The following is a 13,997-nucleotide window of genomic DNA, read 5'->3' as shown; positions in this document are numbered from 1 at the left end:
GACATACTGAAGATCAGAAATGATGTCAATATTGATACAATGTTCTGCTTGCTTTTATTTGCTACGTTATGATTAAGAGTATTAACTCAGTTTTAGTTAGCTTTTACGTGCCTTTTTACACGTAACTCATTTTCGCATCTAGGTCAAATGCTTTCACCATCTTGCTGTTGGGATTTAGAAAACTGATGTGGGGACTTAGGTAGAGAGGCCGCTGCCCAGCTCCCCCAGCCTCGCTGCGGGATTGAGCTCAGGGTCTGCGCCGCAGCGAAGGCCTCAGGCACGTGCGGGGCGCGGGGGGTCCGGCCTGCCGCTTGCCCTCTTACGTGGGGGCGGGCCGTGTGACAGGTGCTCTGTGTCCTCCCCCTGCTGCTGAGGAGCCGTTCCACGCGCGGATTCAGGATTTCAGGTGGGGAGATCGGGAGGAATGTCCGTATTTGTGATGGCAAGCTAAATTCTTCAGATATACTAAGATTCTTGAGTGACATTTAAAAGGAAATATGCTGTCAATTTTTTTAAAGATGTTTTTTAAAATTTATGTTTGAGAGAGAGAGAGAGAGAGAGAGAGAGAGGAGGATGGAAGATCCAAACAGAGTAGGCTCTGAGCTGACAGCAGCGAGCCTGGTATAGGGCTTGAACTCACGAACTTCGAGATCATGACTCAAGCTGACGTCGGACACTCAACCCACCGAGCCACCCAGGCGCCCCTCTAGTGTAAGGGAAAGATAAAAATTTTCTGGGCTGACCTTGCCTTGTACCTATTTGATTTTTAAAAATTCTGTGCCTGTAGCTAGAGTAGCGGAAAGCGCATCTTTCCTTATGTGCTCTTTCCCTTTAAGAAGCTGAGCTCCTGGCTGGGGAGGGGGGCTGTTTGCCAGCTCGCTGCTGCACCCCTGCTCAGCGGGCACAGTCCGACATGGCGCTCTGAGATCCAAGTGTATCTAGCTCGTGCCGGGGGTTCACCGACTGCAGGCAGCGGACGGGAGCAGCGTGGCTTCTCACCGACGGACTTGACGGCGGCCAGGCGTGCCTTCGCCCACACCTTGCCAGACTATACGATTTCACTTCTGCGGAGGCTCAGCTGCGTCAGCCCTGCTCCGGGGGTAGAGGGGCGGTGGGTGCTGGTGGTGCCAGGGCAGCCGCTAGGCGTGTCTGTCTGCCCGCGTCTGCCTGCCTTGCAGACGGGCCGGAGGAGCCCGTTCCTGCCCCTCCCTGCTAAGTGGGTGTAGAAACACCTGCCCTGAGACTAACTGGGGTTTGTGCAGACAGTGGCCGGCTTGTCACGCGTGGGTCACACGTGGGCTTTGCACATACCACCTGAGTCCTGCGGCCCCAGGCCTCGTGCTGAGACGGCGGGCCGGGTTGTGCGCTGAGGTAGCTGCCCAGACCTGCGCCCTCACTCAGTAGGGGTCCCCTCCTCTCTCGGAAGCCTGCGGCAAGTTTTTGTGGGAATCTTTGCAGAGAGCAGAACGGAGGCTGGTGCCCCCTGGCGGCCACAAGTGGAGCCCTGCACTGGCCCCTGGGTGGTCCTGTGACCCTTGTGCCTCCTCCCCATAGGTCCCACCCCTGCACGTCTTCAGAACACCAGTCACAGGGGTTGGCTGGTGCTGCGGGGATCCAGGCTTGTCTGCTGTGTCGCTGTCACCGTGGCTGGTTTTGCAGGGCGGCGTGGTTTCCGGGTCCTCTTGGCCCCTCCCCCTGAGCTGGTGCGTCTAAGCCATGCCGTCCCCTGTTGTGTCTGCTCACCGGGCCCTGGACCCGCAGCAGCCACCCGCGGTACAGGGGCGTCACCGGAGTGTCCCTGCGCTCTGCTGTGCCCCTTTGCTGTCTGCGCTCTGGACCACCGGCCGGGGACGCTGTCCACTGCTTCCCTGCTCCCTGTCAGAGCGCCCGCTATGTGATGGCTCGTGCCCTGAGCCGTCATTTGACGGGACACGGGGACATCCACAGAGCTGCGCTGTGCTTGGCTGCCGTCTCCCACGTCCTGTTGCTCTATTGTGTGAACTTGTTATTATAAAAATGCAGAGTTGGGGCTCCTGGGTGGGTCAGTTGAGTGTTCAACTTTAGCTCAGATCACGATCTCACCATCTGTGAGTTCGAGCCCGTGTTGCGGGTTCTGTGCTGACAGCTCGGAGCCAGGAGCTGCTTCCAATCCTGTGCCTCCCTCTCTCTGCCCCTCCCCTGCTGGTGCTCACTTGCTCTCTCTCTCTCTCTCTCTCTCTCTCAAAAATAAACATTAAATTTTTTTGAGGCAGAGCAGAACAGTTAACACTTATCTGCTTCTCACATAGATGACATTTTGTCTAATGTTCTAACATTTTGTCATATTTGCTTCATCTTTAGTGATGTAGTTTCCGAACGGTTTCAAAGTATATTAAAAACGTTCTGACACTTGACCTCTTTTACTGTAACATGCAGCCGAAAAGAAACAGACCTGCCTCACCACAGCCACAAAATTCTTGTTCTATGTAACTTACCGTCCCCCGTCGTGCCTAAATCCAGGCTGTATTCTGCTTGTATCAAAACTGTTATTTTAGAAACCAGGATCCCATTCAGATGGCTACACTATGTATTATTTATTTTTTTTGTCTTTTTAAATTTTTTGACTCTAATGTGATAACAGCTCCGCCCACCCAGACTTTCTGCCCGTCCTTTTTATTCAGCACACTGACTTTTTTAATGTTTATCTTGAGACACACACACACACACACACACACACACACACACACACACACACACACAGGTCAAGCGGGGGAGGGGCAGAGAGCGAGGGAGGCACAGAATCCGAAGCAGCTCCTAGTCCTGTCACCACAGAGCCCGATGTGGGGCCCGAACCCACGAACCTCCAGATCATGACTTGAGCCGAAGTCGGACACCCCACCGACTGAGCCCCCCGGCGCCCCACAGCACACTGCCTTTCGAAGAGAGGAGGTTGCTGGTGTTGTGGAATCACCCACCTTCTGGATCTTTCTCGTGTCCTTGTGGTGTCGTGTAACTTGGGACACTCCTTCCCCTCCCCGTCTCCCCAGACTTCTGCGTGATGTGACATCCTCATCAGAGTTGGGTCGAGCATCCTGCTCCGCCCTGACCCCTGCACAAGAGAAGCTGTGTCCTCGCCTCGTGTCCCCTCTGGATGCACCCCACGACTCTGCGCCCCACAGCAGGATGCTCGGCCTGCTGGCCGGGCGGGCAGAGCCCCTCACTGCAAGTTGTGGGTTCGCATGGACACGTGGGCGTGGCCGGCAGCTCTGCGGGGCTACAGTGTGCACGGCCCGCTGGCAGCTGGGGGGCAGGCTGTGTGTGGCCCTGTTGGGGGCTGTGTCTCTGCTGGGTTTCGGGGGTGGTGGCAGGCGCTGCTTCAGGCAGGGGTGACCCACGGCTCAGAAGAGGGCAGGAGCCTGCTGGAGGTGCAGCGCTTGGGGGCGCTGGAGCGGAGGACTCAGGACGCCCGGCCGTGTCCCCGCCTGCGGGCGTCACCCATGATGCTCATTCAGACAGCAGAGGGGCCGATGCACCGAGTGGCCAGTTCGTCATCATTTTTTTTTTTTATGGGTATGATGTTTATTTTTCTTAAAGCTGTTATTTGGCAGACTGGGTAATCTGTCTAGGATTAAGAATGGATGGTATTTGTTTTTAGTGAATGTGCAGTCTATTCTGTTTGTGTAAATGGGGGATTTGGTAAAGCTTACTTAGGAATAGTTTGACAGGGGTGTCTGGGTGGCTCAGTCGGTTGAGCATCCGACTTCTGCTCAGGTCAGGATCTCGCAGTTTATGAGTTCGAGACCCGCGTCGGGCTCTGTGCTGACCGCTCGGAGCCTGGAGCTGCTTCGGATTCTGTGTCTCCCTCTCTCTCTGCCCCTCCCCTGCTCGTGCTCTGTCTCTCTCTCTCAAAAATAAACATTAAAGAGAAAAGAATACTATTAGAAATGTTTAAACACCCATCGTAGGCCTCTCAAAAAAGAAAAATGCCAGTAGACCTTGGAGGATGAGATGGTACAAAGCATCATTGGTCTCCTCGGGATACAGACGGAAGGTGATGCGTTTGGAAGTCACGGCGGGGCGCGCTTTGTATAGCGTAGGGGAGTCTTGATGCTTTCAAGTAACGCGGCACAACCTATGTTGTCGTTTTCCTTCAAAACAGGTGATGTACAGCTGCCAGGCTGACGTTTAAGTTCAGATTTGTTGTAGAGTTTAGTGTATCATATTTGGTTCTTTGGTTGTCTTCTAGATTATAAATAGTTAACTACTTGAATCAGGCTGTTAAAGCATTTTTATAGATTGAAAAAAATCTCCTTAGAAGATGACGTGTCTTGTATTGCATGTAGTCCTGTGACATAAGATCAGGTCTTTGATAGTTAATGATAGTCTGATTCTGATATAAACTGTTTGTTTGAACACTATAAAGAAATTGTAAAGTTGCGTTTTAGGGAACGTTTTCCTGGTTTGATCTTTGTCTCCTGGTTTCACTTCAGAGAGCCGGGTCCTGTGGTGACGGGTGGGCTGGTTTGCTCCCCGGGCCTGCCGGGACTAAAACTCTGCTCCTCCGGCACCTCCCTGTGCCCCTGCCCTTATTTTTAATATAAAACATGTTTTATTTCTCGGGTATTTGATATTTTTCTACTTTTATAGACCTCGGCACGCCAGCCAGTGGTCAGGACGGGCGTATCCGGGAGCGGGCCGGCGGGCCAGGGCTGGGCGCTGTGCCGGAAGTAGTTTTCTCCTCCCCCTGCTTCCCGGAAGCTGCCACCTATTTGCAGCTTCTCAGCTGGGCCGGGCCGCAGTGGGGGGGCGGGTGGAGATGGGGTGGTGTCAGGAAGGTTCTGGAAATGGGGGTGGAGGGGCTAGTTGGCTTTGGCTGCGGGGACCCCAGGCCTCCGGCTGGGCTGAGTGGGCCTGGGGTGCGCTCTCGTGACCCCGCGGCCAGGCCGAGAGGGACATGCTTGGTGTGCGTTCTCCGCAGCTGCCCTCGGTGTGTCTGCGAGCCTGCGGGTGCGGGGGCGGAGGTGCGTCCTGGAGCCGCAGGGGACCCAGCGGCCGGGTGCATCTTCGTGACCCGTTTCAAACTGTTTCATGTCAGGAGCGAAAGAAGCTAATACTAATTCAGCTAGTGTTTCAGACGAGAACTCAGCTAGTCTGCGGCCTGAGAACCCCGAGCCGGAGCGAGCAGTGACGCAGGAAGGTAAGAGGGCCGCCTCTCCACGCTCCTGCCTCCTCTCGGTGAGGGAGACGGGGCCCCCAGACGTAACCCCGGAGGGGGGCGCCCCCAGAGGGCGGAGGCCGGGGCCCCAGGGTCCCCTTGGCTCTTTGAGCCACCCAAGTCCAGTCCCTGGTTCTCATCAGGACTGGATGTGGTGAGGGACCCACTGTCGCCTTTTCTCATGAGCTGGGCGGGGCAGGCTGGTCGCCGCACGCGGGGGTGCCGCCTCCGTTGGGACCCAGGGTCCTTCCTGGGGTGACATGGCCGAGCCCAGGCGGCGTCGGGAATGACGTGAACCAGGCCCCAGAGTCCCTGCTGGAAGTCCCGAGGGCCCAGCCGCACACACCCACGTTTCACGTTCAAAGAGGACTTTTACAGAGCTTGGGACACGGTCCTGACCCGACGTCTCTGCCGGTCACGGTGCTGGGCGTCTTAGTTGTACCTCAGTGAGATTCGGCTTTGGGCCCGATTTTTCTCCACACTTAAAAAAGCTGGTGCAAGATGGTCTTGGCATTCGTCGGCCTCGTGTCGGACCCAGAGTGGGCCCGTGCTGCGCGGGGAGCAGGTGTGCCTCGTGGGCCGGGTGACGCTGGCCGGGAGCATGGGGGTCACAGGGACGCACGGGGCCGGAGGAGTGGCTTCATCACGCGTAGGTCATGTTGGTCCTGGAGGGAGTGGCCTGGGCCACAGGGGCCGTGGGGGGACGGGCAGGTTCAGGGCTGCTCCGGCAGGGTCTGTGCCAGGGTTAGGGTTAGGGGTGTGCGTGGCCGGGGAAAGAGGTGGTGCTGGCGGAGGGTCTGGAGGAGACCCGCACCCCTGAGGCCGGAGCCCTTGCCGAGCCCCGGGGGCCCCAGCTGTGAAGGGGCGAGGCTGCCGTGCGCTCACCATCCGGGCATCGGCCTTGAGGTCCAGCAGCCGCACGTGAACCCGCGGTCTGTCCCCAGCCCAGCGGCGTGACTTTCGGAGAAAGCTTGGGGTCTGGGGTCCGGGGCCCAGGCCACACGGCGGCTGTCACATGCTGGGCTTTTCCGGGGGCGTTGGGCGGCGTGGCGTCAAGGAGGGGGTCCGCTGCTTCCTGCTGTGATCCCTGGGCAATGCCATCCCAGGGTTGAGCACAAGCCCCCGCTGCCATCACCCTGTCCTCTGGCGGTGCTTTCTGGAAGGGCCATTTCCAGGCACCTCCTCACCGCCACCCATGGTTCCTCAGGCTCTGCGCTGGGCGTGTCCTCTGCGGCGTCACTGCAGCGTGACCCCCGGGGCTCCTGTGTTCCACACGCACGGGCCCTGTATGATCCCCGGTTCCTGTGGACCTGGAGGCCTGGCCCCTTCTGTCCCCGGGGCCACCTTCTTCGGGGCCCCCCTCCTGTGGCTCTTTGACCAGTGCCCAGAACATTCTCAGGCCGTCTCAGCAGCCAGGCTGAGGTGTCCGAGGAACGCTCTTCACCCTGTGGGTGCATGTGTGCCCTCAGGGTGCCCCGGGGTCCCTGTGGGCAGGTGCGGTGGCAGCAGCTGGCGGCCTCTCCCGGGTGCCTGGCGCTGACTGGACCCGCACAGCTTTGGCGCTTCTGCAAACGCGGTCTCACATTTTAAGTGTGTCACACAGAGATTCTCCTCCTGTGCCTTTGGGTCCACCCCACCCCTGCCGTGCTTCTGCTCACGTGCTTGTGGCTGCATAGGTCACCTTTGTCCCCAAAAAGCAGCCCTCGGAGGAGGATCGGGGTGAAAGGTGCAAAGGTAGCACCCGGGGAGCGTGAGAGATTCCTGGCGTGCAGGGACTGTCGCTCTGTCCAGGCGTGAACGCTGTCGCCGGGTCCCCCCTCATCCCTGGCGGTCTGCCCGAGGCTCCCTGGGCGAGTCAGCTGTGGCCGCGTGGCTTTCATTCGTGTGTGTGTGTGTGTGTGTGTGTGTGTGTGTGTGTGTGATCCATTCTCCTCATATCCGTTTCCTCCTTTCACTAATAGCATTTTATGGTCCAGAGTTCTCTCTCTTCTTTGTCTTTCGATCTTTGAAAATAAAGCCATCACGGTGGGAGGCTAGGAAGGCCCCTGAGGAGTCGCCCTGGGTTCCTTCCCTCAGTGTATCCGGAAACAGCTCAGAAACAAGATTAGCCTTTGACTATGAAAATGGAAGTTGCTTTTCTGACGTGCTTTTTCTGTTTATTTCAGGGGACTCCCCGAGCGATGCAGGTGAGCAGTGGCCCGCGCTAGTGTGTTGGGTGCACGGTGTGTGTGTGTGTCGACAGGAACATGTTCTCCCGGATTTGCTAAGGAAACGTCGGTGTACCACTTTAAGATTTAACTTACACATCTTATGGTCCAGAGGAATGCATTTCAGGATTCCAGAGGAAAAAATACATTTCTAAGTTCAAATTCTGATTTATTCTGTTTTCTAGAACATAAAGCCTTTTTGCTTTACATAGTGGAGTAACTTTAATTGCCTTAATAGTTATAGTTTGTGACTTACTGATTAAATTTTTTCATCAACATGAAACTTTATTCAGATTTTAAAAACAATTTGGTACGTACCCAAAGTAGATAGCTGTTTAAATGCTGAAAAATACGAAGAAGGAAACGAAAAGCACTGTTTCTATTGTAAATGATTGTCCTGCTGAAACCCCCGTTGTGTGTGTGCATGTGTATGTGCCCGTGTGTGCGCGCCCGTGTGTGCATGTTTGTGTGCGTGTGGTGACCAGGTACGTTCGCCGCTGCTCTCAGTCACATGTTACGTGATGACGTCATTGTGTGCGGAGGCTGTGGCCTGTGAGGTGATGGCGTCATCGTGTGCGGAGGCTGCGGTTCCCACCGCCTCCCTAATCACGCTGGCAGGTGGCCGTCTGGCACCAGCGGTTACGCCCGTGCAGCCTTCTCAGGGTGAGGCTGGCCGGATCCACCCACCTTTGGAAAGAGTGGAATCCGGTTGTCCTTCCAATGTCTGAGCGCACCCATCGCCCAGATCTTTGCGAATCCATATGGCCAACGCCCCTTCTCTTCATTAGAACGAGAGACGCAGAAAGTCCATGTGCACTTGGCTTACCCGCCGGCTGTCTGTCAGGCCCTGACCTGTTTGTGTTTCTTCCTTGGTGAATTGCTGCTGCGTCGGGCGCGGCCCAGAAGGAGAAGTCGGACCTTCCGCGCAGGAGGGAGCCGAGCTGCCCGGCGAGCTCCCGGCCGGCATCAGGTGCGCAGCCGCCCGCCGCCTTCCGTACTCGGCCCGGTGCCCGCGCTTCGCCAGGAGGAGGCGCTGTGCACAGAGCGAAATCCAGTCCTTACCTTTCGCTACGGGGTATCAGTAACTACACACGGCATTTTAAAGATTTAGGGAAATTCATGATTGCGGTAAATTATGCTTTGATTACCTTTGGGGCATTAAAGTGACGGAAAGTCTAGGACTGAAAGATGGACACTAAGCTTGCCGGATTAACGGAATGCTTGTAATACGCCCGGGTCCTGACTAGCCTGTTGGTGGTGGGAAATTAGCGACGACATTGCCCTGGGTTTTCTGTCGTCCACTTTGAAACGTGCGAGTGTGTAATGTCCCCTTCTTGGTTTTCCAACCCCTGGGCCTAGAAGACTCCCTCGGCCTGGGAGCGCCAGACCAGCACCCCCCCGGGTGAAGCACCAAGACAGTGTGGAGGCGCCGGCGGCAGACAGGTGAGGCCTCTGCTGCTGGAGGCGGGGAGGGAGCCGGAGGGAGGGGTCGGGCACGCAGGGCTGGGGAGGGCGGGGCGCAGCGAGGCTGGCCCCGCGGAGGGCAGGACGATGCTTGTGAGGGTTGCAGGCCTGGCGCCGGAGCTGAGGGCGTCCGAGGGAAGCGTGTTCAGTGTCAAGAGCTCACGCCTGAGCGTAGGTTCCCCCCTGGCCTTGTGCACTGCCCTGAAGCAAGGGGGGGTGTGTGCCGGGCACGCGAGCATGCGTGTGCGTGTGTGCGCATGGACCAGAGGCCATCATGAGTGGGCGCAGGAGCGCAGAGGGCCCAGGCCGGCGGGCGTCACCCAGCCGCCTGCCTTCTGTGATGTTCTAGAGGCGGGTGGTGGTTAAACCCGTCCCTTGGAGCCTGGGGTGCACGGGGCGGATGCACACGTGTGCCCAGCACATTCCGGCGTGACGTGGTTCCTCGTGCTCTAGGACAGGGAGTGGTAAAGCCGTCGCCAGTGTGATTGTGGACGCGCAGAACTCCGACAGCGAGGAAGACGACCAGTTTGTGGTGGAGGCGGCCCCCCGGCTCCCTGGGACGCCTGAGCTCGAAGCAGTGAGTCACGGGAGCCCACACTCCGGCATTCAGGTTCCTGGAGACCACGTCCCTCCCCCTTTCAGTTAGACGCCTGCCTTCCTTAATGTTGTCGTTGCTTCGTGGAGATCTGCAGAGGTGGGTTTCGAGAATCAGCTTTTCCCTCCTTCCTTTCCTACCCAGGTGCCAGCGGTGGGCGTGGAGGACGAGGAGGGACACGGTGAGTGCAGGGTGCGCGCAGCTGTGCGCAGGGGGCTCGCACCCTTGAGCTCTGCGCCCGGCTCGGCCCGGGGTCTGAGGAGCATCAGCGGGCCGCCGCGGGGGTGGGCTCCCCGCTGTCGTCCAGGGACCCCGGGGCTCAGTGTCCGGAGGTTCGACCTCTGGGGTCCTTCCCAAGTCGGCGATGTTTGTCATATTTGTTCTCTTCCCAAACATCTTTGATCTCAAACATGTGCGGAGGCGGAAGCGTCTCCAGCCCTTGTGCCCATCACACTGGCATATCTCCCTCCCCCCAAGCCCCTGCCTGCTGAGGACCCCCGTCCCCCGCGCTGTTTTCTTTGTTTTGTTTTTGTTTTTGGTTTTTATTTACATTCCAGTTGGTTAACGGATATTGTAATGTCAGTATCAGGAGTAGCATCCGGGGATTCATCCTGTACGTGCGACACCCAGGGCTCGTCCCAGCAGGTGCCCCCTATGCCCATCCCCCATCAGCCCGTCCCTCCCACCCCTCCGTCAGCCCTCGGTGTGGTCTCTGTATCTAAGAGTCTCTTGTGGTTCGTCTCCGTCTGTTTTTATCTTATCTTTGCTTCCCTTCCCCTGTGTTCATCTGTTTTGTTTCTTAAACCCCACTTACGAGTGAGGTCACACGATGCCCGTCTTTCTGACCGACCTCACCTCGCACGGCATCCCAGTTCCGTCCTGTCATTGCACCTGGCGGGACCGAGTACGACACCTCCGTACGTACAAGCCACGCCTTCTGTGTCCGTTCACCGCGCAGGGGACGTTTGGGCTCTTCCCGTAGCTTGGCTCCCGTTGACGGCACCGCTGTAAACGTTGGGGCGCGTGTGCCCCTACGAATCAGCATCTTTGTGTCCTTGGGGTGAACCCCTAGTGGCGAAGCACTGAAATGTCATCGTTTCCACCACCGGTCACTTACCGGTGTGTTGCAGACTCTCTTGGACGCGTGCAGGTTATCTGAGGCCTTTGTTCCGTATGGAAAGAGGAAGAACAGGAATTGGTGTTCTTCCCACCCCCTCCCCACTGAGACCAGGAGCTCCTCGGGGCGGAGAGTAACACAGAACCGCTGATTCTCAACAGGAGGGCTCGTGAAGAAAATTCTGGAGACCAAGAAGGACTATGAGAAGCTGCAGCAGCCGCCCAGACCCGGAGAGAAGGTAGGGGCGTCCTGCAGAGGCCGCACGCGCTCCGAGGGTCCCCTAGCCTCCTCGGTTGGGGGGGATAGAAACTTAGGGGCCCCTCCGGTGCAGGTGGGGCCGCGCTCTCCTGGGGGCTTGGGAGTCAAGGCCACCGGCCTGTTCTCCCACCCATGGCCGCCCCCTTCTGCCTCGAGTGTCCTCTCCCTGCCTGCAGAGGCGGAGGGCTGGCCGCCAGGCCCTGGCTGGTGGCCGAAGAAAAGCCTGGGAGCTTCCGGTCTGGCTTTTCAGTCCACCTGCCGTTAGGATGGGCCACCAGCCGTCCTGCTTGCCCGGATGGCATGTGCCTCCCAGCAGCCGCCGCCCCGGGCGTGGGACCCTGGGGTGCCTGGCTACGGGCCCGGGCCTCCAGCGTCACGGCTGTGTTCTCATGCAGACGCTTCAAACCCGACAGTGTCACTTCCCTGACTTTTTTTTTTAACAGAAAGACGTTTTTTGGGTAGTGTTACTGGCAGCCAACAATTCCAGTAAGTTTTACACACACACACACACACACACACACACACACGCACGCACTCACACACACACACCTGCACACACACACATGCACGCACACGGATCATTCTGCCTAACATGTCCTTGTTTGTCATGAAGATGAGGCCCAGAGCCGCCAGTGAGGAGACTAGTAGAGAGTGACCCTCGCGGCCCCGGGGCATCACGGGGGTAACGCTCCAAGGCCCCGCTGTCCGCTGCCGTGGAACTTGAATGTGTCCTGGTCCTGCCCTGCGCTCCAGGAGCTGGCCTGGTGTCCCTGGCAGTGACCCGGGACTGGACTGTGTCCGGCCAGGCTGTTCCTGTAGGGAACCTTTGAAGCTTCTCTTGGTTCAAATTTTCTAACCATGCTTTTTATGCAAAGCACACTAGGTCTGTGCCTCAGACGTCCCTCAGAAGAGTCCATTGCAGAGTAGGTATTTTGAGATTAGAAGATAAAAGGAAACAAATGTCCTTATTTGGCGAACATTTGCTGCTTTAGAGAAGCACAGTCAGTACGGGGCGCCTGGGCGCCGGTGAGTGGGCAAGTCCTAGTTCAGCTCAGTCCTGATCTCATGGCTGTGGGATCGAGCCCCTGCTGGGCTCCGCGCTGGGCGTGAGGCCTGCTTGGGATTCTCTCTCTGCCCCGGCCCCCCTCCTGTGCACACATGAGCTCGCTCTCTCGGAAAAATAAAGAAGTACAGTTTATTTATTTTTTCCTTAATATTTTTGTTTATCTATTTTTGAAAGAGAGAGACTGAGTGAGCACAGGGGAAGGGGCAGAGAGAGAGGGAGACGCAGAATCCGAAGCAGCTCCAGGTCTGAGCTGTCAGCACAGAACCTGACGCGGGGCTCGAGATCATGACCTGAGCTGAAGCCAGATGCTTACCCGACTGAGCCCCCCAGGCGCCCCAAAAAGTGCAGGTTAGTAGTGTTTCAGGGCCCGTGTACCACAGAGAGGCCGGGCAAAGCCCACTGCTCTGCTGATACACCTCAGGTTTACACCTCTCTGACCGGTCCTCTAAAACCCTCCGAGAGTTTTTTAAATAAAAGAAAAGTACACAGGAAAAGCTGATGTGCTCCCTGCCTTCACCCCAGGCCCATCGTCCCCGGGGCGGTCACAGGGACGAGCGGGGCGGGGGGGCATGCTTTTTAAGCAGTCCCGCCGCCCCCTGGGTTTCCGGGGCTCCCCCGCTGCTGGCACGTTGTGCCGGCCGCTTGCTCCAGGCTGCGGCGTGTTTCCGAGGGCCTCCCTGCTTTGATACCGTGCATCTAGCTTATTTATCCGAACTGATAACTCGTATTGCGTTGTCTATTAACTCCTTCATTGGTGGACATCAGGTTGACCCCACCTTCCACTGCTGTGAACACCCGTCCATGTCCCCAGGCAGACGGGAGCCCGGGCCTGGACGGCTAGTCAGCGCACGTTCTCTGAAACGGGCCCCGCAGTGAATACTGCAGGCTCATGGGCCTCAGCTCTGCTGAGAGCCGGCGGCAGCCCCAGCGAGGACCACAGGAACTGTGCGTGTGGCTGTGTTCCGATAAAACTTCTCCTCTGTCTGGCTGCTTTCAGCCAGCGTGTGACTTGGAGATCTGTCTGCTGTTCAGCGTGTGTCCTTGTTATGGCCGGGCCGTAAGCACGTGGTGTGGACCCGCCCGCCCCAGTGGGCTTACCCTGTCAGGTGGTGAGCTCGGGCCCTGACGTCCACGTGGGAGCCCTTGTGTGGACACGAATACCAGGAGCAAGACTGCTGGCTCACGGGTAAACGCGTATTTATCTTTATGAGAAGCGGCCCGGCTGTTTCCCGAGGTGGTTGTAACGTTTCCACCACGGCAGAGGAGAGTTCCGGCTTCCCCGGTCCCCCCTCGCCAGCACTCGGAACGGCGAGTCTTTCTAATCTTTCGTGATTTAACTTACATTTCCTTAATGACTGGTGATCATTCTGTCTTCACTGCTCCTTCCCCTTCTTGCTCTTTTGTTAGTAGTGAAGTCTTAACGGTGCTAGCTTTTCTGTCCCCTTGAACAAATCCTTTCTTTTTGATTTACCAAGTCCGTTTCTTGAGTGAGTATGTTCCGTGTTCCTATTCTCGAGTTTCTGTGGGTGATTCCTGTTTGAGTCAGGACTAGGCTGCCCTGCAGGTGGAGAGATGAGAGCTTTAGCGGCCTCAGTGGGGTGGGCCGTGCTTCAGCTGAGGAGTCAGAGCCTGGAGGGGCCGGTGTGACCCCTGTGCCTCCGGGCCCCTCGTGGGCCCAGGTGGCTGTGCCAGGTCCAGCCCGGCTGCCTGACGGCCGCAGCGGGGAGGGGAGGGGAGGGGAGGGGAGGGGAAAGGCCTGCCCCGTCCTTCCAGACTCCTCCTTGGCAGCTGTGTGCACCACTTCTGCTGCCTGGTACTGACCAGATCTTTGTCACCAAGGGCCACGAAGTGACCTCTGTATTCCAGGAGTCCGTGCGCTTGGCTAAAAATCACATACACTAGAATTTGCCAAAGTTTCCTGCTGTCTGGTGTGCTCAGAAAATGTAAGGCACACGCACCGGTGAGCGGAGGAGGGCGCTGCCCGGCTCCGCCGAGGTTTCCGGGACCAGCATCTCCCACAGGCGGGCTGCACAGGGGACAGGCCGCTCGGCGTGGGGGGACCGCGGGACCGGGGGCTGCCGGCGGGGGGGGGGGCC

General features: G+C 57.7%; 1 protein-coding gene across 5 annotated transcripts in view; it reads left to right on the top strand.

Moving 5' to 3' along the window:
• Nucleotides 1-13,997, top strand: part of TRAF3IP1 (TRAF3 interacting protein 1) — a 46,205-nt gene that overhangs the window by 14,108 nt on the left and 18,100 nt on the right. For 3 of the 5 annotated variants that reach the window (XM_029933530.1, XM_029933529.1, XM_029933527.1), the window contains 7 exons: nucleotides 5,075-5,176; nucleotides 7,360-7,380; nucleotides 8,305-8,371; nucleotides 8,761-8,844; nucleotides 9,319-9,442; nucleotides 9,605-9,641; nucleotides 10,739-10,815. In XM_029933530.1, the coding sequence (XP_029789390.1) occupies nucleotides 5,075-5,176; nucleotides 7,360-7,380; nucleotides 8,305-8,371; nucleotides 8,761-8,844; nucleotides 9,319-9,442; nucleotides 9,605-9,641; nucleotides 10,739-10,815 (512 nt within the window). The remainder of the gene's footprint in view (nucleotides 1-5,074; nucleotides 5,177-7,359; nucleotides 7,381-8,304; nucleotides 8,372-8,760; nucleotides 8,845-9,318; nucleotides 9,443-9,604; nucleotides 9,642-10,738; nucleotides 10,816-13,997) is intronic. The other 2 variants (XM_029933528.1, XM_029933531.1) reach the window with 2 other exon arrangements.

Source organism: Suricata suricatta, chromosome 3 (assembly GCF_006229205.1).
Source record: "Suricata suricatta isolate VVHF042 chromosome 3, meerkat_22Aug2017_6uvM2_HiC, whole genome shotgun sequence".
In the NCBI taxonomy this organism is placed as follows: domain Eukaryota; kingdom Metazoa; phylum Chordata; class Mammalia; order Carnivora; family Herpestidae; genus Suricata; species Suricata suricatta.
Note: the sequence above shows the minus strand (reverse complement) of the source record. Positions and strands in the feature narration are given on the sequence as shown.